Source organism: Alexandromys fortis, unplaced genomic scaffold, assembly GCF_014885135.2.
Source record: "Alexandromys fortis isolate MF-2015 unplaced genomic scaffold, M_Fortis_MF-2015_v1.1 scaffold_40, whole genome shotgun sequence".
NCBI classification, from domain to species: Eukaryota; Metazoa; Chordata; class Mammalia; order Rodentia; family Cricetidae; genus Alexandromys; species Alexandromys fortis.
The window spans coordinates 11,359,552-11,382,299 of NW_026067966.1; the positions used below are offsets into that span (position 1 = coordinate 11,359,552).

Below are 22,748 nucleotides of genomic sequence, written 5' to 3' on the forward strand. Positions count from 1 at the left end.
AAAGGACACAGATGAACAAAAAGATCATTCTGAAGATCTGGGAAGGACCATTATCCCCATTCTTCCAGACACTCAGGTGCTGCAGTGATCCTCAAAGGGCAAGCCGCTTGCTTTGGCACACAGGCAAACACAGACGCGGGAAGTTGCTTTCAAGCTATATCCGCGTGAGTGCATGGGTGAGAGGCGCCTCGTTCTCTCAGGATCTCAGAGCAAGCATTGTTTGTCCTTGGGTGGCAGCAGCTCATACTTTTATTTCCATTGTGACCCCTCTAAATCTTTGTCTCTCCTTAACTCTGTCATTGCCTTGAACGTGAGAATCCACGAGTGCGGCAGGTGGAGGAAAACAGTTGCTGCTCCAGCGTGCGCGAGAAGATGGGATGGAAACTACAGGTCAGGACTGGCACCCTGGGGATGCTTCAGCGGTGTCTTCTCTCCTGCCCCCTGCCCTGATTTCGTGTTCTCCTGGGCCATCACCTCCTGTTCTTATTTGGCAGTGTCCCCATCTGCAGGCTACCTTCTTCCCTGAGTTTTGCCTACAAAGGTCCCATCAACACTATCTAGTCAACATGGTTTCAGAGAGGACTGGCTGGCGCTAACTCAGATGAGGCAGTAAAAACTTCCCCCCAAAGTCTGGCGACTCTCTAGCGACCTTGTCTGTGCACCCACAATGGCTGGCTGGTCTGCCCCAATCAGTGGCCTGTGCTCTTTCAGACTGAGTCAGATGGGCCTGGCATGGACATAGATGCCTCACAGTCTTTCTTGGCCAGGTTCATAGACCGATGCCCACCTTGATGGGCACATTTTCCCAGCTGCGGTGCATGCCCAGCAATGACCCTCCAGCTTCTCTGAACTTGTATGTTTCCAGTTACTACTTAACTCCCACAGCCCAAGTGGGACTCTTCTTCAAAGCCCGGCTCCCCCTCTTCCCTCTCCCCTGATTTATTTTGCATCAGCCTGTAAAAAACAACACATAAGACATTCCCTCCATGTGGATAAGGAAGGGACTGACAATGTAGCCCCTGGGGTGTGGCCTAAGGCTCCTGTCACACAGGTCTGTGGGAGCTGGTGGCCTGCACAAGGGGTTGGAACCTCAGCCTCCAGGGGCCGTACTTCAGCTTGCTGTAAAGGAGGAAGAAGGAGTCTGTTACCAGGGCCAGTTTCTCCTGAGGCCCTGGAGGTTTGGACTCCTGCAACCACAGCAAGGCTGGTGTTGGGTTCCTCCAGAGAGGTGGAGCTAGTGAGATAGGGGCTTCCACCGGAGCTCTGGTGAGTTAGCCGGATTCCAAAGGCCCAGGGTGGGGTGGGGTGGAGGAGCTACTCAAATCTGGGATTTTTTTTTTCAGTGTGGGGGATAGTACTGATTTTGAAAGTAAGCTTCCTCAATTCCAAAACAAAAGCGAAAAGACACTTGTTTGCTCTTCAGGGAAATTCCCAACCCCTTCTGGAAAACCCCGCCTTGCTGTTCCTCTCCTAGTTAAGCCAGAGGTGTCAGCTGAGCAATGGCGCAGCAAGAAGTGTGAACACAAGTCAAGCAGCCCTTACTCACTCCTCACGAACTCCCTTCTCTGGGTGCTAGATCCCAGACCTGGGGTTAGACTTGGGGGCATGGGGGGGATTTCATTCCATTTCTTAGCCCAAATTACAGTTCTTTAATAAGCCACCCATCTGTAAAATAAAGCTATATCCACTAAAAACTTCTTTTTCTAAGCAAAAGAACTGGAAAAATTAAGCTTTTAATCTTTCTGAGCCTCAAAAAAATAATAATAATAGGGGGAATAGGGCTGAGGAGATGGCTTAGAGGGAAAAGTGATTGGGGTCCAAGCGTGAGGACTTGACCAGGAGCCTCTTAAGCCAGCTAAGTCTGGATATAGTGGAGCCCAAGATTGCCCTCTGGCTTCACACGGTGCCCTGACTCCTGCACACACACTGAGTAGATACTTTTCAAATGAAGGCTGCAACCCTAAAAGAGAGCTATTAGGAGCCCCCTCCTTCAGTCGTGAGCTTTGCCTGACTGAACCTAATGTGCACAAAGAATGGCTCTGTGGTCCAGCACTCTGGTTGAGAAAGCGAACCAGTCAAATTCCCACACCCATTTCCCGGGAGCAGAGAGGTTGGGGCCTATACATAGACTCCGCCTGTCTGAAGAGAAAGAGGTCTTGGGGATATTGGCACAGTGAAGGTGGAGATGTAAATCGCTTTAAACATTTGGAAGGTACTTTTGGGGCAAATGCGAGCGAAGAAAGTTACTATATTTGTAGCCTTTAAACCAGAATCCTTAGGACATTTTTCCACCAAGAAAACAATCAAAGGGTCATGTACAGATGTGTGTGCATCGTCGTGAATTTTTAAAAGTATATTATAAATGAGAAGATGCTTCCTTTATAGATAGCATTGTGTTGAAAAATCCAACCAGACAGAGAGATTAACTAATTCTGCTATATTTATAAGGTGAAATATTCAGTTGCTACAGAAAATAGTATGGCAGGACTGGGTTGTTTTTTATACAAAGATTGCATTATATACTATTAATGCAAAAAGAACAGATTTTTAAAGTCCATTTTAAAATGTAAGCATTATTTTCCTGCATAAGAATTCAGAAAGCATTTGAAAAACTACATCTAAAATACTGGCAGAGACACGTCATTGACAGGCTGATTGCGCCTTCTTTGTTTCCTTCTGTTATCTGAATTATTATAAGTTCACATTTCTTTAATAAGACAGACTCATAAAAATAAAGCTACATTCCTTAAGTTTTTAAAGCAGAAATGTTAAGAAAAACAAGCCCTTAGGATTTAGCAGGGATGAACATAGTGGAACTTGCCAAAAATCCCGGCATTTGGGGGCTGAAGCAGGAGGATCAGAGTTCAAGGTCAATGTGGGCCACATAATAGTCTGTCTCAAAGACCCAATAAGTGGAAAACAAAGTTAGCAGACACAGGTGTGGATTTTTTCCCACTATCACCTTATTACCCTTCTCTCTGAGCTGGGGTGTGCAGAATGAGGGCCTCGTGAGACATGGCATGTCCAAAAACCCAGGAATAGAATTTCACATAGCGTACTCAGTAAATAATATTTAAAAATAGAATAAAAAACAAAAACAAAAGTCTGGTTTTGTGTTGGTGATTATTCTACAAAGGACAGAGAGGCCCTGCCACCATACTGGCTAGTCCTTAGAAGTGGGCGGAGTCATTTAGAGGATTGACAGAATCAGCCAGGAGGCAGGGCTACCAACAACCAACCGCCATTGCTCAGAGCTTGCCTCAGTTTACTTAGTGATCAGGCCTCCCTCAGGCTTTGTGTGTGTGTGTGTGTGTGTGTGTGTGTGTGTGCGCGGTGAGAGAGAGAGAGACTTGCCCAGCAACAACTCCATGTTTACACACACACACACACACACACACATACACACACATACACACAACACCTACCCACAGTGAAGGCCATACAATTTAAATAACGGTTCCTCTAAGCCAGTACCAATTCTCTCTGTGTGTGTGTGTGCTTGTGAATTAAAGGGAACCCCTCCATCTCCCCCACCACCTCCTCCTCCATGAGTCTCTTTGTGAAGCAAATAACCTTGAACTTGAACTTCTTAGGAAACTGGATTTTTCTATCAAGTACACATGAGAGAGAGACAGGAGTTACAAGTCGGCAGGCAAGTTCCTTCTCGCTCCAGGGTCCTGGCTGCACCCTGTGGACAAGTCCACTTAACCATGTGACCTTCTGGCTGGTCTTTTGCTATAAAGGGCACACTTCAAGTGACACGCTGACTTCATCCAGAATATCTCATTTACCTCCCATGTGACAGACCCATTTGGGGAAATTTTTTATTATTGGGGATTTGCTGCAGCTGGAGCAAATCTCCTCAGAAATTTCCATGTTGTCAGGTTCTTTTGTGAAGGGCTCTGAGGAGGCTCAGGAAGTTTGTGGCTTTGGAATAAATACAAGCTTTGTGCGCAGCCTTGAATCTCCAGTGTTTGTTTGAGCAAGAAATCTGGGGTACAGACTTGAGCTTCACCCCAAGGACAGTGAAACGGGCCGACTTGAAAGCTGCCCTCTCGCCCAGCCCATTACTGCCTCCCAGAAGCCAACACAAGCAGCTAACAGACATATTAACTACAGTGTTTGTATTTCATTATCCATAATCTCTCTCAAATGAAAAAATTCCTTTCGAAGCTTTAACACTACCTCTTATTATTTTGGTTATTTATTTCTTCCCCTGAGCCAAGGTAGCCACCTCTACCTCACTCTTGATCTTTCTCTATGGTCCTCGAGTACTTTCTCGTTCTGTACAGCTGCTGATATCTGCACGGGCGGGGCTTGTCTAGAGAATGCCACCTCTGCTTTCTCCTTTAGCCTCGAAGTCTTCATTGTGTCTCCTCAAATCCACATGGGTCGGGGGTGGCATGGAAATCTAGACAGTGGAATCAATTTTCTGAGTCCAAGGGGAGAGAGTGGGGGGGCAGTATCTTCATGTCTCCCTCCCATCCCTGGCAAACATGGAAACAGGTTCTTTGGCATCCATCTCTCACTCTCCCAGGTTGTCACCTGATATGGCTGACTACTGCTGAGGGTGTGGAAGAGCTCCCTGGCTAAGGCCCTTGTTAAGAGACCTTTAAGGTCTAAACTAGGTCTCGTCTGCCTTTCTGGGTACACAGATGTCTGTGGGGGAAGGGAGTATACCAAAAGCAAAATTCTTAGGTCCTATAAGGGTGTCACACTCAACTTCGGGATTTGCATCTGAACACAGGGATGCCTGCACCCAGAGAAACTGGATTCCTTGGCAGGCAGGCCCTTCCTCCCTTCATGCTGCTGATGTTTATGACACAGATCGAGGATGTTCCCAATCTTCGGGCCCTTGCCCCTTTCTTTCCTGTGTCTGCCGTACTCATTAGCTCTGCCTGTGTCCCATTCCCTTCTTTCAGGCCTGCCCTGCCCTTCTCTTTCAGGAGGCGGACCCTTCCTCTGCTTATCTCCTTATGGAAAGGTTTACCTGCATCTTGTCTATTTCTTTAACTCCTGTCTCTTGCACAAGGGAGGAAGCAGGGGGAGGCTACAGTGGGATATTTTGGGGTCTGCGACACAAACAGGGATCCCGCATATTGAGGGACTAAATGAAGAAGGGATTTGCAGTTGGTGCTGTGTATCAGAATATGCTTTTTCCGGGCACGGTGGGTCTGCCCCTGGTGTATCTTCTGACTTTGCACCCTAGCGCGTCTCCTGAGCTATTCTGGTGGTATGTGGAAACCTAAATGCTGCTTCGTGCCACAAAGGCACGAAATATAACATTTTGTGGAGAAGAAACATCTCAGATCCTGCTGACAGCATTTTCACTATTAGCGGCAAACAAATCAACTATAATTAAAATGCTGTCAAAGTGATTGGAGATTTTTCTCACACTTTCAAAGTTCCATATTTCATGAGTGGATTATCCAGGCCAGAGAATTTGCCACCTCCCGGAGTGCCTTTCTTCCAGAAAGCTCAAAGACAGCTACAAACACTGTCTTATTAATCCTTACATTAAAACCTGCAGGGAAAATCGGAGGAAATGCCATCACAGCCACTTGCAGCGCCTAAAACCTCCCAACAAAGAAGCCTCCTGAGACTCGGGGAGCCGCCCTGTGGGTCGGCACAGTGTTGAGGTCTCTGGCCAACACAGGCCCAGAGCCAGGCCACCTGCTTCTTGGGTCCAGCCTTTACGGAGAAATCGCCTTGCTGTTGGACTAGCTCTTTATAAAGAAGTACATTTCATTTCCTTGAATTTCTGTCTTCCATTGTTGTTCATTTAGTAAGCAAATCAATGGAACGTCACCGTATTTTGCTGAGTGGTTACTATGGGGCCGGACCCATCAGTTAAGATATTGTTTCATTTAATCCTAACTTAATACAGAATGGACTGGTCATGGTTACCACTCATCTACAGAAGCAAAAATGGAGACTCAGGTTGACAGCCCAAACTCACAATGAGGAAGGGTCAGAGGTGAGATTTGAACCCTTGGCACACAGACCTCACCTCCTTTCCTTTGCTTCATTATCTGGATACATCAGATTGCTGCAGCACAAAGGCAGGAGAGGGGCCAGGTGGAAGAAGCCTTCTATCCTTAGGTTTCTATAAAGTGGGCAGAAGTAGAAAGCAGCTTCACAGAACCTTGCTCTTTTTACTTAGCCATCCCGATTAACCTAAGCCTGCAGGACGTGCCAAAGTTTATAGACGACAGGTCACCAGTGAGAACAGTGATAGACAGGCCACCAGTGAGAACAGCGAGCAGGTTTGAAATGTGTGGCTGTAAGATTTGCCCAGTGGAAATGGTGAAAATGCAGCTCCAGTGTTCAGATGGAATAACATATTAATTTCTGTAAGCGCAGTATTTTTATAAGCGTGTGTACACTCGAATGCGAACATATGGCCCAGCGAGTGAGAAAATAGGATCCAGTGTATTTAGAAGAGCTTCAAGTGCCATCCACATATTCTAAGTCCACAGATCTCCAATATGGTCCATGCAGCCCCTACCATCACACTCTGAAGCTTTGTGTCTTCCCATGCAGGTATATTTTTCTAGGGACGGGATCTGCGATAAGACCAAGCTGAAATAACTATTATACAGATCCATGTCTAAGAAGCCATGATGTACTCTGGGGAAAGGCACAAGAAGTGGACTTTGTGAACAGAGCCAGTTTGTCTGTGGCATTAGCCACTAGCGAAGCTGGAGATAAGACACGTTCCTTCACCCGGTCTCAGTTGTTCATCTACAAAATGAGATAACAACAGCCCCACTCAGGTCCAGCAAAGACCCTGATGCCTGAGAGAGAGGTTTTATTTTTATTACAGCCACCATGTTAACAAGACACGGTGGTAAGGGTGGGTGAGAGATGAGCTGCGTTTGTGTACACACCACACACACACACACACACACACACACACACACACACACACACACACACGGCATCCTGGAGTTAGAAAAGATACCATGAACAACCCTAGCTACAGCATTAGCTACAGTCCAGCGCTGCCAACCTTGGGGGTGGACTTCCACAAATCTACCTTTTGCACAAATCCATGTACTTGAGTTTGGAGAATTATTTCAGTCTTGAAGTTCTGAGCCTGGGATCTGGATCCAGGCTGCCAGGGACGGGTTCAAAGCTACTTACTGGGTTTTGTTTGTTTTAAAACAGGATTGCAGGTAGCATAGGTTGACCCTTCTTTGTTATTGAGAATGGCCTTGAACTCCTGCCTGCCCTCTTTTATCTCCTGAGTGTGTGTGTGTGTGTGTGTGTGTGTGTGTGTGGGGGGTGGGGGTGGATGGGAGATGGTGATTGGGGCAGTGGAGGGCGGGTAGAGAGGTGTATACCTTGTCTACTTTATGTAGCACTGGGAAGTGAACCCAGGGATTTGTGTATTCTGGGCAAACATTCTATCAACTGGGATACATTTCCAGTCTGGAAAGTTCTTTTCTCTCTCTCTCTCTCTCTCTCTCTCTCTCTCTCTCTCTCTCTCTCTCTCTCTCTCTCATCATCTATCTTTCTATCTATATATCTATCTGTCTTTAAATGGTGCTGGGTTGAACCTAGGGCCTGAGGGCCTGTGTGCTAGGACACCCCACCGCCACTGGTTCATACTTCCAGTCTCTTTTGCTGTGTTGTGAGCAGTGGGGCGCCCATTCTGCCCTCAGTCAACTGAGCTGAGGCACACGAGTAGCTGGGTATCCCAGTTGACATACAGTCCATCCTCACTGAGTAGAAGTGGCCACCGTGGCTAGTGTCATCATTATTATTCATGTACCTCTGCGTTCCCAACACTCTAGGATTGTTTGTGTGTTTGCATCAGCACCCAGTGCCGTTTCCACAGCAGCTGTTTGCGGTTGCATTCTCTTCCTTCGTTTCTTCAGAGCACAAATCTCTGATGTTTGCAGTTTTTCGTTTGCAGTCCCCTCCCAGCCAGGGTCACCACCAAGCTTGTTAGAAAAGAGGAAATCTGACCACCCAGCAAAGGAAGTATGCACAGAGAATAACCCAAAACAAACTGGAGGAATTATTCTAAAAAACCTTGAAGGCAAGAAAGTGGAAAGTGCAAATACCATCTATTTATAATTGCTGCTTGTTTTTCCACAGAAGCCCTGGGATGATGTAGAGGCCGCAGAATCTCATTGTTCCTCAGGTTGCAGGCTGCCAAGAACACTCTCAACGTGAGGAAGCAGGCTGCTCCAGACGCAGCTCTGAGAAGCCTTGCTGTGGATAACTTTCAGAAAGTGAAGGGCACACAACAAAGCCTCCAACACTTCTGCCCTGACCCTGTAGGTACACACTATTTCCCCTCTGCTCTGGCTTCCCAGCAGTGCATTCCTGAGGCCACAAAGCTACTGATCTGCTGGACTTCTGCACTCAGGGGGCTGCTGGGATGGAACACTTACGTAAGGGATGGCTTTTAGGCAACTGGTGAAGTTGAAGGATGGAGGCTGACTCTTTTGGGCACGATTGTCAGACTTCCTTTAGTCTGTTCTGTGACTATAGAACCTCTGTCCTTTGGTGTCCACTTCAGGAATCCCTTGCTAGCATTTTGTAATGATACCAGAGTACTAAGAAGATAAGAATACCAGAGTACTAAGAAGATAAGAAGAACCCCCACGATTTACATTCACTTCTTTCTTTTCAGAGGCAGCAGCAACAACTCATGCTCTGATGCTGAAAGTGGTACCCAACAGAGCCGAGACTTGTTGAGTTGTCTCATGCTAGCCTGGATCTATCATGTTCTACCTTGATTTACCTCACCTCATAAATGGGCACAGGGCTCGTACCTCATCACCTCTTGGGACCGACTAGGGGCGTAAGGCAACTGGTAGTCATTGAGGGGAAACGAGAGCACGTCATCCTGGGGCCCTGTGTGCTGGCAGCATCCCTTCACTTGGCTGAGAGAACAGCTCCCTCTGGGTAAGGAGTTCACTAACTCTGCCTCCCGGTGGAGCCAATTGTAAGAGAGAAATCATAACCTCCCATCTGTCCGAAAAATGGAAGCCTGCTGGGAACAAGAGAGCTAGGCAACAGGGACCCAATCACTGTGTCAGAGTTCATCTGCATTTTCCGGGGATGGGTTTCCAGTTATTTTAATATCCCCCTAGGCTCTGTATAACAAAACTTGGAAGACGTAAAACTTGTCTGAAAAATGTGCTCTGAAGAATTCCAGGACAGGGGCACCCTGGCCTTTGGGAGCGGGTGGCAGGTGTGACACCTTGATTTGGGATCCTGTTCTCTTGGCGCTTCAGGTTACAGAGGTGTGGAAATGACGGTCACACACTAATGTCCAGGAGGAAGGGGCTGTTGCCACGCCAGGGTGGAGATTCTGAATGTAGCCCTTGGTGGCCAGTCATCTGGAACTACTTCCTCCTCTGGAAGAGCCACTTGGACCCTGCGCCCTGATGTGTGTCCTGACTGCACTCGGTAAGTCAGTCGGGTCAGGAAAGCACGGCAGAAATGCTGCTCTGGGTGGAAGCCCAGGCTTGGTTGGACATGGACAGCACTAGGGACTGTGGGTGCTGTTAGACAGTCCCACTGAACCATGAAAAAATATGTCTAGAAAGTACACACTTCTATCCACAAGAGAAGCAGGTTGCCGGAAGTCTCCGAGATGGATGGAAAGAAACAGTATGGGTTGGACTTAATGGACTTGTATTTATCCTGAAGCTATAAACAGGCCATTTGTTTTGTGTATGGATCTGCCGGCTGTCTGGGCACCATAGGAGCGACCAGTGGGAATCCCATGGCATAGGAAGGCTTTGAGCCGCCTGTGGATAAGAGGCCAGCTTGGGAGGATGTCATAGTGGAGACCCCAGAAGAGAAGTCCATCCCCAACACTTAACCCAGCCGCTGTTCTGAGGTTGGGCAGAGCCTTGTATCTGGCAGGATCTCAGTTTCCTAAGGAGACCCCCCAAAATAATCATAATAATGATAGTAATAGTAATGATAATAATAATACTTTCTCACCCTCCTACAGTCTCAGAGGCTGACGCACAGATAAATCACTTTGAACTTTCAGATGAAAGGTGCTCCGTAAACCAGAGGGCTCATCAACTGTAATTGTTACGGTAATTATTTTAATGATGATAATGGGAGAATGGGGGTGGGGCAGGAAGGAAACCTCCCACCTTGAGACAAAGAAAATCTCTTCCAGTCAAACCTGGGCCTCACTTCCTTCTGCCCCTATGCAGTCTTCATCCCTCTTGAACAGCCAATCCCTGGGATGAAATATTATTTACTGCTTTCTTTCCCAATAAAACAATTATGTGTTCCAGGGTTCCCCTCCCACTCACTCTCGGGTGTCGGGCTTGGCCCTGACAGCTCAGCCATGAACTGTTTACATGGCTCTCTCACCCGCCCAGAACCTGGTTCAGCTCCACTGACACTGAAGTCAGGAGCGTTCTCTGTGTGTGAGGAATCAATTTCTTCCGCTGACACTCCATTACTGGCCTTCACAGCTTCAGATTCCAGATGGAAAGAAAAGGTGGTGGTGGAGACCCAAAGAGGGTGGTGAGCGTGTGTGTTTGTGCATGGGGGTGTGCCTGCGGGGGGGGGGGGTTTACGGTGTGTGGTGTATATGGTCTATGTGTGCTGTGTGTGTTGTATGTGTGCATGTGAGAATGTATGTGTGGTGTATGTGTGTATGTGCATAGTGTGTGGTGTGAGTGTGTATGTGTGGGAGAGAGAGAGAGAGAGAGCGAGAGCATGTGTGTGCCTGTGTAAGGTGTATGTGGTATGGGTATGATGTGTATATGTGTGGTGTGTGTGCCTGTGTGGCATATGTGTGTGTATGATGTGTGTATATTGTGTGAAGATGTGTGGTGCATATGTATGGGTATGGTGTGTGTATGTGTGGTGTGTGAGCCTATATGGTGTGCATGGTGTGTGTGTGTATGTGTGTATTTGTGTGTGAGGGGGAGTTCAGCGGAGTAGAAGGCAGAAGGAGACTACTGACTGAATCTGGTTTCCAGCTTGTCCTTTAAGACCTAGAAAGACTTCTCTTTCCTCGAGTGCCTTGCACCATCCACAAGTGACCAAGCAGCAGGAAGAGGCTGAGCAAGGCTATAAAAAGAGGGCAGTGTCTAAAGGAGTCAGGCCAGCATTGACATAGGCACACAGAAGCAGTGTATGGTGTGCAGGGTGTGCTCTTCCAAGGCCTCAGTATTTCTTTCTGGTCAGTGGGACTAATATCGTTGCTGGGTGCAGAGCTTGCTCTGGGAGGTAAACGTGGACAATATCTGATGTCTCTGGGAACACCATCGGTGTTTGCTGTTGTCTTACTGATCATCTTCCCCCACGACCGTACGTCTGGGCCTCTGACATACAGAGCTGAAAAAGTCAGACAACTGCCGAGATGCCAAGTACAAAGCCACGAAGACAGGGCATTAAGGAATCGTGCGTTTTTTCTTTTATCATGGGATCCCCTCAAACCTAAGTCAAACCTGGATCTATTTCTTTCTCCTTTTTCTTAGTTTCTTAAAATTTAATTTTGACCCGGCTAACTTTTTTTTTCATGAATTTTTCCTTCTAGGAAAAAATTTGATGATGTAAATTGAATACAGCCATTTATTCTGCAATCAACTGGGGTGGGTTGTGAGCCAAAAGGTCTCCTAAAGAAGGGTGATTATGAAGTTCTTTTTCTCCTCTGAAAGACAAGACAAGGCCTGTGAGTGCATGGTGACTTATCTAGGCAGGAATAGAAAAATGGAATTAAGTTATCTCTTGAGGGTCTCCCATCAAGGTCTACATTCCTTACTTCTAAAACAAACAAAAAGAACAGATTTTTTCCCCCTATGGGACTCATGGCCACAGGAAAACACAAATCCCTCTATAGAGAAGTCTGAGGTCTTGACGTGCTATCTTCCTTCCCTGCCTTACCGCCTCCACACCTTTATCTGCTCCCTGTCCCTCTGAATTTCTTGAGACAGCCAGCGCTGTAATTAGATGAGAGAATTTCACGGAGTTACATGGGGCGAGGTGCTGCTCCTCTGGGATCAACAGCTTTCAAGAAAGTGCCAAGGTTGAGAGGCAGAGCAAGGGGGATCGCGCATGACAAAATCTCAAGTGATTTTCTCAATCAGAAGATAAAACACATTGTTAAGAAAGACAGCCAAAGTGAAGATCGCTTGCAGGGCGAGAGTTAGGATTGCAACATAGAATGTTTAAAAACAAACAGCCAGAAATAACTGTTGTCCCAACTGCTCTCTAACCTTGGCGAGAGAAGGAGAACAGTCTGTGTGTTGCTGTTTTCCCCTTCTTGGGTGAGCTGAAGTTGCCGGGCAGAGGGAGTCCTTGGCCAAGGTTGTGGCGGACGGACGGGTCAGCTGGTAGCTGGGCCCCGGCTAACGGGGTTAGTCCCATTATTGCACCATGCTCCCAGAGGTGGGTCTGTTTCTGTCATTAGGAGAGTTGTTGCAATATAGAAAAATATTAATGCTCGCTGGAGCCCCAGAGAATGGGAACATTTCGGTGGTGGGTAGGCAGTAAATCTGTCACAATGTCATGAGTAATCAACCCAAGGGTCTCTCCTGAGCCAGCATGTGGCATGCTCTTGCACCACAGAGACTGGCTCTGTTCTGACTTCAGGCAACCCCTACTGAAGCCACATCTCCAAATGCGTATGTGGTTTCTCTCTCAAAGAAAAGAAGAGAGATCGAAAGTCTGGGTAAGACCACGCTGATGAGGACTCAATCCGGCTTGTTACCTGGACTTTCCCAGAGCAAGGCACACTCTCGGGCATTGCACTAAGGACATCTGGACACAGGGAACATTGAAGAGAGACACTACAACAGCAGGGAGGGTGGGGCGCAGAGGCCCCATAATCTCAGCCTTTCCTGCTTCCTGACCTAGGTCTCTCTCCTGAGGAGGAGGTGGAAGTGGCCTGGCCAGGAAGTAGAGTTAAGTAATATCATCAGGCACCTTCTGCCAGGAAGAGGGTTTATAGCAACAAGTCACAAGGGCAGCCTTCTTTTGCTCCTGCCCTTACAATCTTCACAGTGAAGGAAATGGGGGTCAGAGATGTTGATGATTGTGCTTCCCAGAGCGACCGCCTGCCCCTCTTCAGGTTGTTCAGTGTGCCACCCTCTGCTGGGGCCATTAGACCTACACCCTCCCCCCTGCCTAGAAGACTGCTCTAGGGTCAGTATAGGAAACACCTCTTCCAGGGCGCCTCCTTGCGTCTTGCAGCCTTGGCCTGGATCTGGGCACTGTGGACTCATATACCAGGTTCCCATCATGCCACAGTCATAACATGTAGCGTAGGGGAGGGAAGGCAGACTCCCTAAGAGTAAAGAATGCAGATTGAAAAGTAGGGTTCAAATCCCTCCCCAGCTCCTTCAGAGGGCCGGGTCTAAGGCCACTTGCTTGAGCCTTGCGAAGCTATGTTTCTTCACTGCAAGCAGGAAAGAAGGTAGCCACTTCATGTGCCTTCCTGTCACTATTAATTGGGACAGAGACTGTGAAGTGCCAATCCGTGGCCAGGCTCAGAAGTTCTATGCCAGCTGGGGCAACATGACCTCATCACCTCCTACTCTGGAATCCCAAGGTCTACCATGTCAAAGGGTATGGTATACCAACCTCTATATTTCAAAAACGGGCCCTCAAGCTCGTACTAAGTAGGTACTTGTTCAGAACTTCCTGGGCATAGAGTGAATGGCCTGGGTCATTTTGTTGGTGACAGACACAAGTTAGAGCAGTTAGCAACATTCATAGCCTAGATTTTATGATCTTTTTGTAATCTCTGATGGGAGAATGGGAAAAACAGCCCTGCCTGCCTACCAACGCCGTTCATACTACACTTACCTCTGCCCTGGTGCAATCAATGGTAAAATATCAATAAATCAAGCGTTGGCACACAACCACTCCGGTTCCTCCAGGGCTACGTGTTGCAGTTCAGAGATGAAGTAGGAGGCCTGTGCCACTGGAGAGCTTGCCCACTCAGACCAAGAGCTAAGGTGGTTTGGAGTAGGGGCCAATAAAAGACAAGAAGATGGAGTGAGGAGCCCAGGGGAAGAGTGGGCAGGGAAGGAGGGACAATACGTGCAGTCAGAGCTCAGGTGTCCCCACAGAGGGAAGGCTGTGTTCGGTTCCTGGAGGTGTTGGCTGTTTACTGGGCATGGGAAACACTAATTGTTCAGCGGGGAGGGACCAGACTATTGAGATCTGGTTTCTTTTCTCTGTTTAGCATATTGTTAATTTATTAGGCCAGGAATCTGCTATTTGTTTTAAAATATGGTCTCCTACAGACACATCTTCTAAGACTTAGAGGGTCCCTCAGCAGGTAAGTAAACACAGGAGCACCTTGTTTAGCTAGGACACTTGGCCAGACGTCAAATACCCACACCCAGAATGTAGCACACTGGGGAGAGCAGAAGCCTCGAGAGCTATGGGTGCTGTTTTGTGCTTGGTCAGGGTGGAGTCAACTTTACTCCAATGTAACCTTGGCCGAATGAAGCAAATGAGAAATGTTGATCTTTTGAATTTGCACTGGCTTGCAAGATCTTGAAATCTTGAACCCCAGGACCTAATTTTTAACACAGACAGCAAAGATTTTCTATAGCAAATTTGATACATAGGAAAAAATAAATAAAAGTCAGAAGAGGAAAGCTGCAGGAGAAAGGCTCCTCATAAGAAGAAGTGATGGCAAGTGTGCCAGGAGAAGGGCCGAGAGATGGCTCAGCAGTTCAGAGCAGGCCGCTCTTCCAGACATCCTGAGTTCAGTTCCCAGCAACCACATGGTGGCTCACAACCATCTATAAGAGGATCTGATGCCCTCTCCTGGCCTGCGGGTACATATGTAGAGCTTCTCATAAATAAAATATAAACAAATAAAAAAGTTCAAAAAGAAAAATACTGGGATAAAATAGTCTCAAATTTCCCATGATGCAGTGCAAAGGCATTTAACATGCCTGTTACCTTACTGTGATGACATCAACAAGAGACAAGAAAGCAGTTGTCATGGTTTTGAGAAAGGGGTAAACTGATGACTTAAAGTTTAAAAGCTCAACAAGAACCCCACTGTGGACTGAAGAGGTGGCTCAGGGTTCAAGGGCACACACTGCTCTTGAAGAGGCCATGAGTTCTGCTCACAGCACCAACATCAGGGAGTTCACGATGGGGTCTTGTGCCCTCTCCTGGCCTCTGCCAGTACTGCACTCAAGTGCTCACATCCCTAAGTGTGAGTCACATCCAAAGAGGACATTACTTGGACTCCATTGCTTAGGAAGAAGCAAGCAATCACTATTTTGAATTGTCAAGAATGAAAAATTACTCTTCTTAACTGTTGGCTTTAAGAAAACAGGGAAGTGTGGCATGTAATTTAAGACATTCTGGGACTTTTCACCAAGGAACTCCACCCAGAAAACCACCGTTCCTCAACAGTGCTCATTTTGATATGAATGAGGTCATTTTGTTCTGAGTCTATGCAGACTTACATGTGAGGCCACTGGCCTAAGAAATGTACTTTCATGGCTTCCTAGTGGCTTTAGAACTTCCTAAAAATATTTTCAAGATACCTATTTGGTAAGTACTTGTTCTTTCAAGGAACTAGCTCTTTAGTTAACTCTGGTTGAGCCTCTGCAATGGTGTGTGTGTGTATGTGTGTGTGTGTGTGTGTGCATGCGTGTGCATGCCTGCTTGAAGATTGGTGCTTGTAGGATGACATGTTGGTAAGTGCTTTAAAAAATACATCCAGTTCAAACTTTAGAAATGGAAAAATACTCAGCCTTGTGTGTGTGTTTCTAAAACCATAACATTGAACCCTCTGGCTGATGACTCAAGCAATTGGCCTCTCTGTCTGCCGAGGCAGCAGCCTCCTGGTATCTTCTGCTCCCAGGGGGGATGGATTGGATTCTCTCTTGTTTGCCCAGACAGCCCTGAGTCCTGTCTTTCTGTCCCTTGACACAGGCAGCTGGCAATGCCACAGCAGCCTTTGCTTCTGCCTGTGGCTGTTACCAGGTCCCCAGGACAGCATGCTGGTGCTCCGGGTTTGGCTCTCTGTGGATACCCCGAGGGAGGAGGCAGGCAAAGCTAACAGAGAGGGTGGCTTTGGATTGCACCGGCACAGAACGGCTGACGCTTGTGAGCGAAATTTTCCGAGCAGACAGCAAGCTTCGGTGGAACAAAGTGAACAACTAGTGGTCAGGAAAAGATCTGTCTGGGGTTTGCTCAGTAACAGTCTTGACATTTGGGGTAGAGACTCCATACTACAGAAAGACAAAGGTTTAGGTACCACACACCAGAATAATCCTTCCTGTCAGGGCCCTGGTCTTTGGTCAAAGGGCAATTTCTATAGTTAACTGCGTGAACGGAAGGCAGAAGAAAAAACATGGGCAGTCATGAAGGCCTTCATTTCCCCTTTCTGCAAAGAGCTATTGCCCAGCTGCAGAAGGGCAATGGAGGCAGATTTCTGTTTGGTGAGGGAGCTACTGCTTCAATATTGAGGTAGACAATTGAACATGTCCTCAAGATGCAAAGAATGGTAGGTTGATATCTTCTGATAGCGAATGCTATCAGGAACTCTTCGGAGGAAAAAAAATGCAGTGTCCAGTGTCGGGGGAGGAGTCAAGGAGTGTGACGTGAAGTGCTCTTCCCCAGGAGAGCAGAGGAAGGCGCTGGGAGGGGAAAGCCCCTTATTCTGCGTGCAAATGATCACGAGTGAAAGACTGAGACCAGATATGGCCTTCTGACTAAGAGAACTAACGAGAGAGACAGACTTTGGGAAGTGGAGAAGTGAGGGGGGGGGACTGAGAGCAAGACTAAGTGGAAGAAGCTTAACCCTAGAGGAGCCTTGCAGACAATTTGGCACTGGGGGAAGAGATTCCAGAAAGAGCTTTTTCTGACCTCTTCGACCTTTTAGGTTGAAGCCAGCAGCACGGATGGGGAGAGCAGAGGAAAACAGGAAGCTGCCTAGGAAGGCAGAGAAGCTGGGAGATAGCCTGTAACTAGCCTGTTTCCTCTCTTCAGGCTCCGGCAAGGGTGAGGTTTGTGTCCCTTCTGCTGACCAAGGCTCCACACCAGGCTCTCCCCACCCTGGGGGATGGTCCTGGGGCTGGAGTGTGCTTCCTTAGTCTTTCAGTCTTTCCAATGTATTTCGAGCTTTGTTCCTTGATATCTGGGCCCCAACCGTCTTAAAAAACCGGCCCTTTCCCTCTGTCATCGTGAATATCCATAAAATAGTCTCTTAGCAATTTCCCCCAGAGATTCTGCTGGTGTCAGCAGGACCGAACTTGGCTCTCCATCCAGAGAGATGCTTAGTCAAATTTCTCAGCGCTCCTTCTCAGGCACCCTGTACCCTATGATTCAGCTGGTGCCAGCCTTCTGTAGCCTAGCCAAAGGTTCCCAGAACCAAAATACCTTTTCCAGAAACTGTACTAACCCCAAGTCTTTGTAAAGTCCACTGTTAGGGAAGTGGGAGCCCAGGGACGCTGAGTCAATGTGTCCGGCGTGTCTGTGTAACACAGACACAGGGGAATTTACATGCTGTGTCACCCAGGCAGCCAGCCTGGCCCTGGAATTAGAAACCCCATCCCATCCTGTGACTCTTGATCACATGCAGCCTCCATCCGGGAAACTTTTGGTTTTCAACAGGGACTACCTCCTGTGAGAAGGAAACCATTCTGTAGGTGCAAAGTGGTCCTGGGAGGGTAATAAGGACAACAGTTCACCAGGCCTAGAGTTTAGAGCTAGTTACAGACAGGCCTAGTTTCCTAAGGAGGAAGTGCTGGCCTGGACCGAAGCCTGTTCTGCAATGGAGGCCAGGAGTGTCGCCTGCTCTCTTATACCTTGCTCTCTTATACCCCACAAGTTGTCCCTTTATTAATCATTCAGGACTCACAAGTTCTTGGTCACAGTAAAGAATGCTTATCCAAAAAGTAAACACAGAACACTTACTGGGGCTTATGGTACAAAGACCAAAACTGTCACTGGTACCTTCTCTCACCTTTGATGACGACTCTGTCATCTCTGTTCTCCGCATGACTACCCTGCTTGCTCCCCGCCCACGCCCCACAGCACAGCGTCTCCAAAGATGATATCCTTTGCTAAGATCATCTGAGTCTCCTTGAGTGGCTGACCACTCTTGTGTTTTTGTGCGTTGGTGTTAAAACAGAGATCATGATGACACTGACTTCCCAGGGCCACAGTGAGGACCGAGCGGCTTAGTTATTTGTAAAGCAATTGGAACTATGTTTGTAGAACAAATCCATACCCACATCTCTGATAGTAACCTGGGCAGTGTAGACATCAAGAATCAATTGGAGTCTCAAACCTGCCTCCATCAAGTCAGTATTTCTTACTCTTTTTAAGTAACGGGGAGCCCCTTCAGAAGCCAATCCCCAATGCTGGATATATTGAGGACCAGCTACTATTTTATCTGGGAAGCTGGCAGGGCTCCCTAATAAGGCAACGTTTGAAATGCAGGAGCTCTCCAAGGAAACGTAAATCATAGAGCCAGTAAGTAGGATTTTGTAGCCCACTTCCCGCCCCCATGGAAACTCTCTCCACTGCCAACTTCTCCTTACAGGGCACCACTGTTTTCTGTACCTTATTCCACAAAGTTTTCACAATACCATAGAATCAGCTCCACCCTATTTCTCCTAAAAGGGAATGTCATCTTTATGTGTCCCATTGTGGCTGGGATCCACTATTGCCCTTCGTGGACAAAAAGACAAAACATAAGGATGGTGGCCGGTGCATGAGTCCCCAGACAGAAGGGTTGGCCGATGCATGAGTCCCCAGACAGAAGGGGTGGCCGATGCATGAGCCCCCAGACAGAAGGGGTGGCCGATGCATGAGCCCCCAGACAGAAGGGGTGGCCGGTGCATGAGTCCCCAGACAGAAGGGTTGGCCGGTGCACGAGGCCCCAGACAGAAGGGTTGCACTTACTTGCAGTCATGCTTCTCGATTTCAAAGTGAGGGTTGAAGTTGAGGACGATCTTCTGGTTGGGCTCGGGGGCGTACACAACCCACTCACAGTTCTGGTGAGAGGGATAGTCCTGGGGGTAACCTGGGGAGGTGATGTAGCCAGCATCCTTGGAATTCAGTCGACCTCCGCAGGGTGGGTCTGGAAGAGAGAGCAACACCACCAGAGAACTTGAGATAAGTTCCAGCAGCCTCCCTCCCGGTGACCACCACTACTATTTATGGTAGCCCAGGAGAGACTAACCTATTTATTCATTCAGTGGGAGAGATTAGTTCAACTCTTCACTCCTTGTAGCCACCCAGCCATACACACACACACACACACACACACACACACACACACACACACACACACGCACACGCATAGGTCATAAATATTCCAATTACAATTACAAGGCTGGAGATTATAAAAACACGAGTGTACTCTTAAGAACTCTCCCTGCCTTTTCCTGTCTCCCTTTCTTGGCTATCTTCCTCTCTTCCTTCAAGCCTCCCATCTCTATCTTTGTCTCGTAAATCCTTCATTTAATTCGGTGTCTCCTAGGCCAGCACAGTCAGCCAGCAGCCGGGCTCCAGGAACTGACGATGGTGGTTTTGTGGTACCAACCCAAGCCTGGCAACAATTACAAGAGGTGCAGAGCGGCACTTTCAGCTTTGGGCCAAAACAGGCTCTGGAGAGTGATTAAAGCTTATTTTAAAGACTTCCCCAAACACTGAATTCCACACACCCCACAGATTTGATTTATTATTTCAATATACACCCAGTGGAAGAATCTCTATCAGAGAATCTGCAGGCTCCAATCTCAGCATTTCCACAACGGTGCTTTGTGTTGGGTGGACAGACAGACGCCTTGGCTTTCTCTGTGCTTCTCCCCACCGTCCCTCTGGCTCCGTGGCCACCAGAGTGTGCTGGTGCTTCTGGAAAGGCAGAGGTAGGGGTAGAACTGGCTCCCCCTCTCCTCAGTGGGTCAGAAGGGAAGGGACAACCTTCAAAGGCAGAAAAGGTAGGTGATGACATTTCAAGATTCTCGTCTATCCAGGAGGGAACTTCTGCAGTCCCTAGCAGGGGTTCTTGGGAAATAGTGGGGTTTGCTTAATACCACGGTTAGAGCAGAGGAGCGCAAGAGACACAGTAATATTCCGAAGCCTCTTGGAGCCCTTGGTGAACGTTGTTTGTCTCTGAGCATCAATCACGATTTAATACCGCCATCTGCATGGAGCAGCATGGGCCCGTGAATTATGTATTACATCTCAGCAGACACCGGCCAGGACAGGGGTCTCACTCCTGTGTTCCCTCAAAGAGCGAATGGGTCATGCATTTTTAACTCTACAGGTGCACTTTACCAACCCCCGTGTCTGTTGGCATTACCGTCTTCCAGCCCTCTGCTGCACACTGCCAGCCTGACAGGCTTTAAACGCGTAAATGATAGGCGTGCTGCACAATGGTGGTGGGGCACAAATCCACACAAGTAGCCTTTTTGGCATCTAGCTTCCAAGGGCTCAAACTGTGCCGGGTTGAACTGCCCAGAATCTAATGGATTCAGGTCCATTTCCTACTGCGTGGAAAACAAAAGTGAGCCGTTTCCTCGGGCTAACAGCTACAGAATCATCCTCTACCTAATGACCCTGCATCCTCCCCAGGCCTGGAGGACAATGGGGTCCATCCCTCCCACCCAGATGTAGCCAGCTCCCCTCCCTTGCCTCTGCAGCCCGTGCCTGCAGGCCTTGCAGGCGCCCCAAAGCACTCCGCCAACATGCGCACCAGTATCTTCCAGTTGGTCATATGGTGGCCCATTAGTCTTGGCTTCCGTGGGGGGAAGGGGATGGTAGAAGCCCTCTGAAGAGGCAGACAAGCAGGTATTAGATGGCTAACCCTTTCGCCAAAGGAGCAGAAGAAAGAATATTTTACTGGGCTAACCCCCTGCCAGTTGTTTTTGCAGAAAACTGACTGGCCTCACACCCAAACCATGCTTTGTGTCTTGGAACTCATGGGGGAAACCTGAGCAGAGCTCCTGTTTAGTAACCTTCTGGTTTCCCCAATTCTGCAAGCCCCGCCCCTGCTTCTGTCAATCACTCTTAAAAGAAGACTTTCTCTCCTCAGCTCCTGAAGCCCAGGGTTGAGCTTTCGGTAATTAGACCATACACAGAGATCGGCAACGGAGTCGGAGCACAACTTCCTGGCAGAAAGGTTTCATTTCTTATCTGTACTCAGCGTAACTACTGCCCCACAAAAGGAATTCTGTTTAACTCCACCACACTCTGTAGCCAGTATTCTGCACTCCTGCTGTTGAAATTTATTAACTGAAAGCAAAAAGGAAAACCCTACTGCTTTCCTCTGTCTCCCCACTCCCCACATCATTTCTTTATCAGAAGAAAAACAGGACACTTAATGAAATACCCGTGGACTTGTTAGCATCTGCCTCATTGTGTGTTGGGGACCTTCCCAACAGCCATGCATTTATAAATGGGCATTCTCGCCGAGACTGCCTTCACACTCAGAAACACAAGTAGATACTCCCACCAACTACATATACATGTCAGTTGGTCACACTTCAGTCCTGTACACATGTTTGCACCCACTCATAAAATATCACATGTCACTGGCACAGACGTAGATCCACAAAGACAAATACTAGAATTTCTGTTTCTATTTTTCTTGGAGAGAATGGAATTCTTGAAAGACAGCAGTAAAAACTGCAAAGAAAACACACTAAATCCTTCTACATCTCTTCTTGATAATTGATCTTTTTATTTCTAGTTGGGGGGGGCTTGAATGTCCCATTAAGAATTAGCTAGTTTCTTGTGAATAGCTAGATCGCCCATTACTTTGTAGGCCTTTATTGTGCTCCGAAAGAGCTTCATAAATGCTTTCTGTCTTGTTTCAGAGGCATCAAACCAAGTGGAGAGAAAGTTGAACTCAAGGGCAAACCCCTTAAGGCCAGTCTCACACACGGAGGGACCCAGACCCCGATGAAGCCCGAGCCACTGAGCCTGTTTGGTGAGTTGACAAGATATTTCATTTTGCAACTATTTTGTGCACACCTTTCACCTCGGGCAAATTCATTTCCCAAAGAGAAGGGCCAAGATCCATGTGGGTGGGAAGCCTGAGGGGTGAGCCGGGCAGGTGAGGGGTCAGTGCGTGAGAGGGACCAAGGAAACACCTCTACGCCACACAACTTCTAGAGAAGAGAAGCTAATGCAGAGTTTAGACTTTTCCCTCAGAGTAAATACTTACGCACTTTTATTTGAAAAGTAAAATGTCAAATATATTTTTTTCTAAATCTCTTCGTTCCTGCTCATATCACCTTAGTCAAACACCATCTGACTCTGCCAATGGGTTTTCTGTCACCACACCCACCCTCTACCTCCCTTCCCTTCCCTTCCCTTCCACCTGTCCTCACCTCCTCCCCTCAACCTCCCCAACCCTTCTACCTCACCTCCACACCCACCACCACCTCCCCTCCCCTCCACCTCTCCTTACCTCCTCCCCCAACCTCCCCCCACCCCTCTAAAGTCCCACTCCTCTACCCCCCTCCCTGCACCATTGAAGATGAAAGAATTTCCTACCCCTTCACTTAGGCCCTCCTAGAGAGCCTGAATTAGACAGGGCTCCTCGGTAATAGTTGATCTCTAGGAGATATTAGAAAATGGCAAAAGAACCCTACAAATTAGTCTGCCATCTAGGAAATTTAATGGGAGTTGTTTTAGAGGAAAAGGGTATTGCCTGAATTTGATGATAAGACGTAGTGCAGGCTGTGGGGAGAATCTTGTCTTTTTTTAGATTTATTTATTTTATATGTGTTATATGTGGGAGAGCTTTGCCT

General features: G+C 47.8%; 1 protein-coding gene and 2 long non-coding RNA genes across 7 annotated transcripts in view; 2 read left to right on the forward strand and 1 right to left on the reverse strand.

The window, feature by feature from the left end:
- Nrp2 (neuropilin 2) overlaps nucleotides 1-22,748 on the reverse strand; it is a 113,508-nt gene that overhangs the window by 78,962 nt on the left and 11,798 nt on the right. For all 5 annotated transcript variants that reach the window (XM_050154350.1, XM_050154352.1, XM_050154351.1 and 2 more), the window contains exon 2: nucleotides 18,889-19,066. In XM_050154350.1, coding sequence (XP_050010307.1) covers nucleotides 18,889-19,066 — 178 coding nt within the window. The remainder of the gene's footprint in view (nucleotides 1-18,888; nucleotides 19,067-22,748) is intronic.
- LOC126508880 (uncharacterized) lies at nucleotides 46-18,621 on the forward strand. The gene is made up of 5 exons (XR_007593985.1): nucleotides 46-164; nucleotides 8,107-8,288; nucleotides 8,648-8,922; nucleotides 9,255-9,429; nucleotides 9,983-18,621. It is a non-coding gene; the product is annotated as an uncharacterized lncRNA (long non-coding RNA).
- Nucleotides 20,968-22,748, forward strand: part of LOC126508882 (uncharacterized) — a 4,891-nt gene continuing 3,110 nt past the window's right edge. Inside the window, exons 1-2 of the long non-coding RNA XR_007593987.1 lie at nucleotides 20,968-21,112; nucleotides 21,810-21,922. This is a non-coding gene — a long non-coding RNA (uncharacterized lncRNA). The remainder of the gene's footprint in view (nucleotides 21,113-21,809; nucleotides 21,923-22,748) is intronic.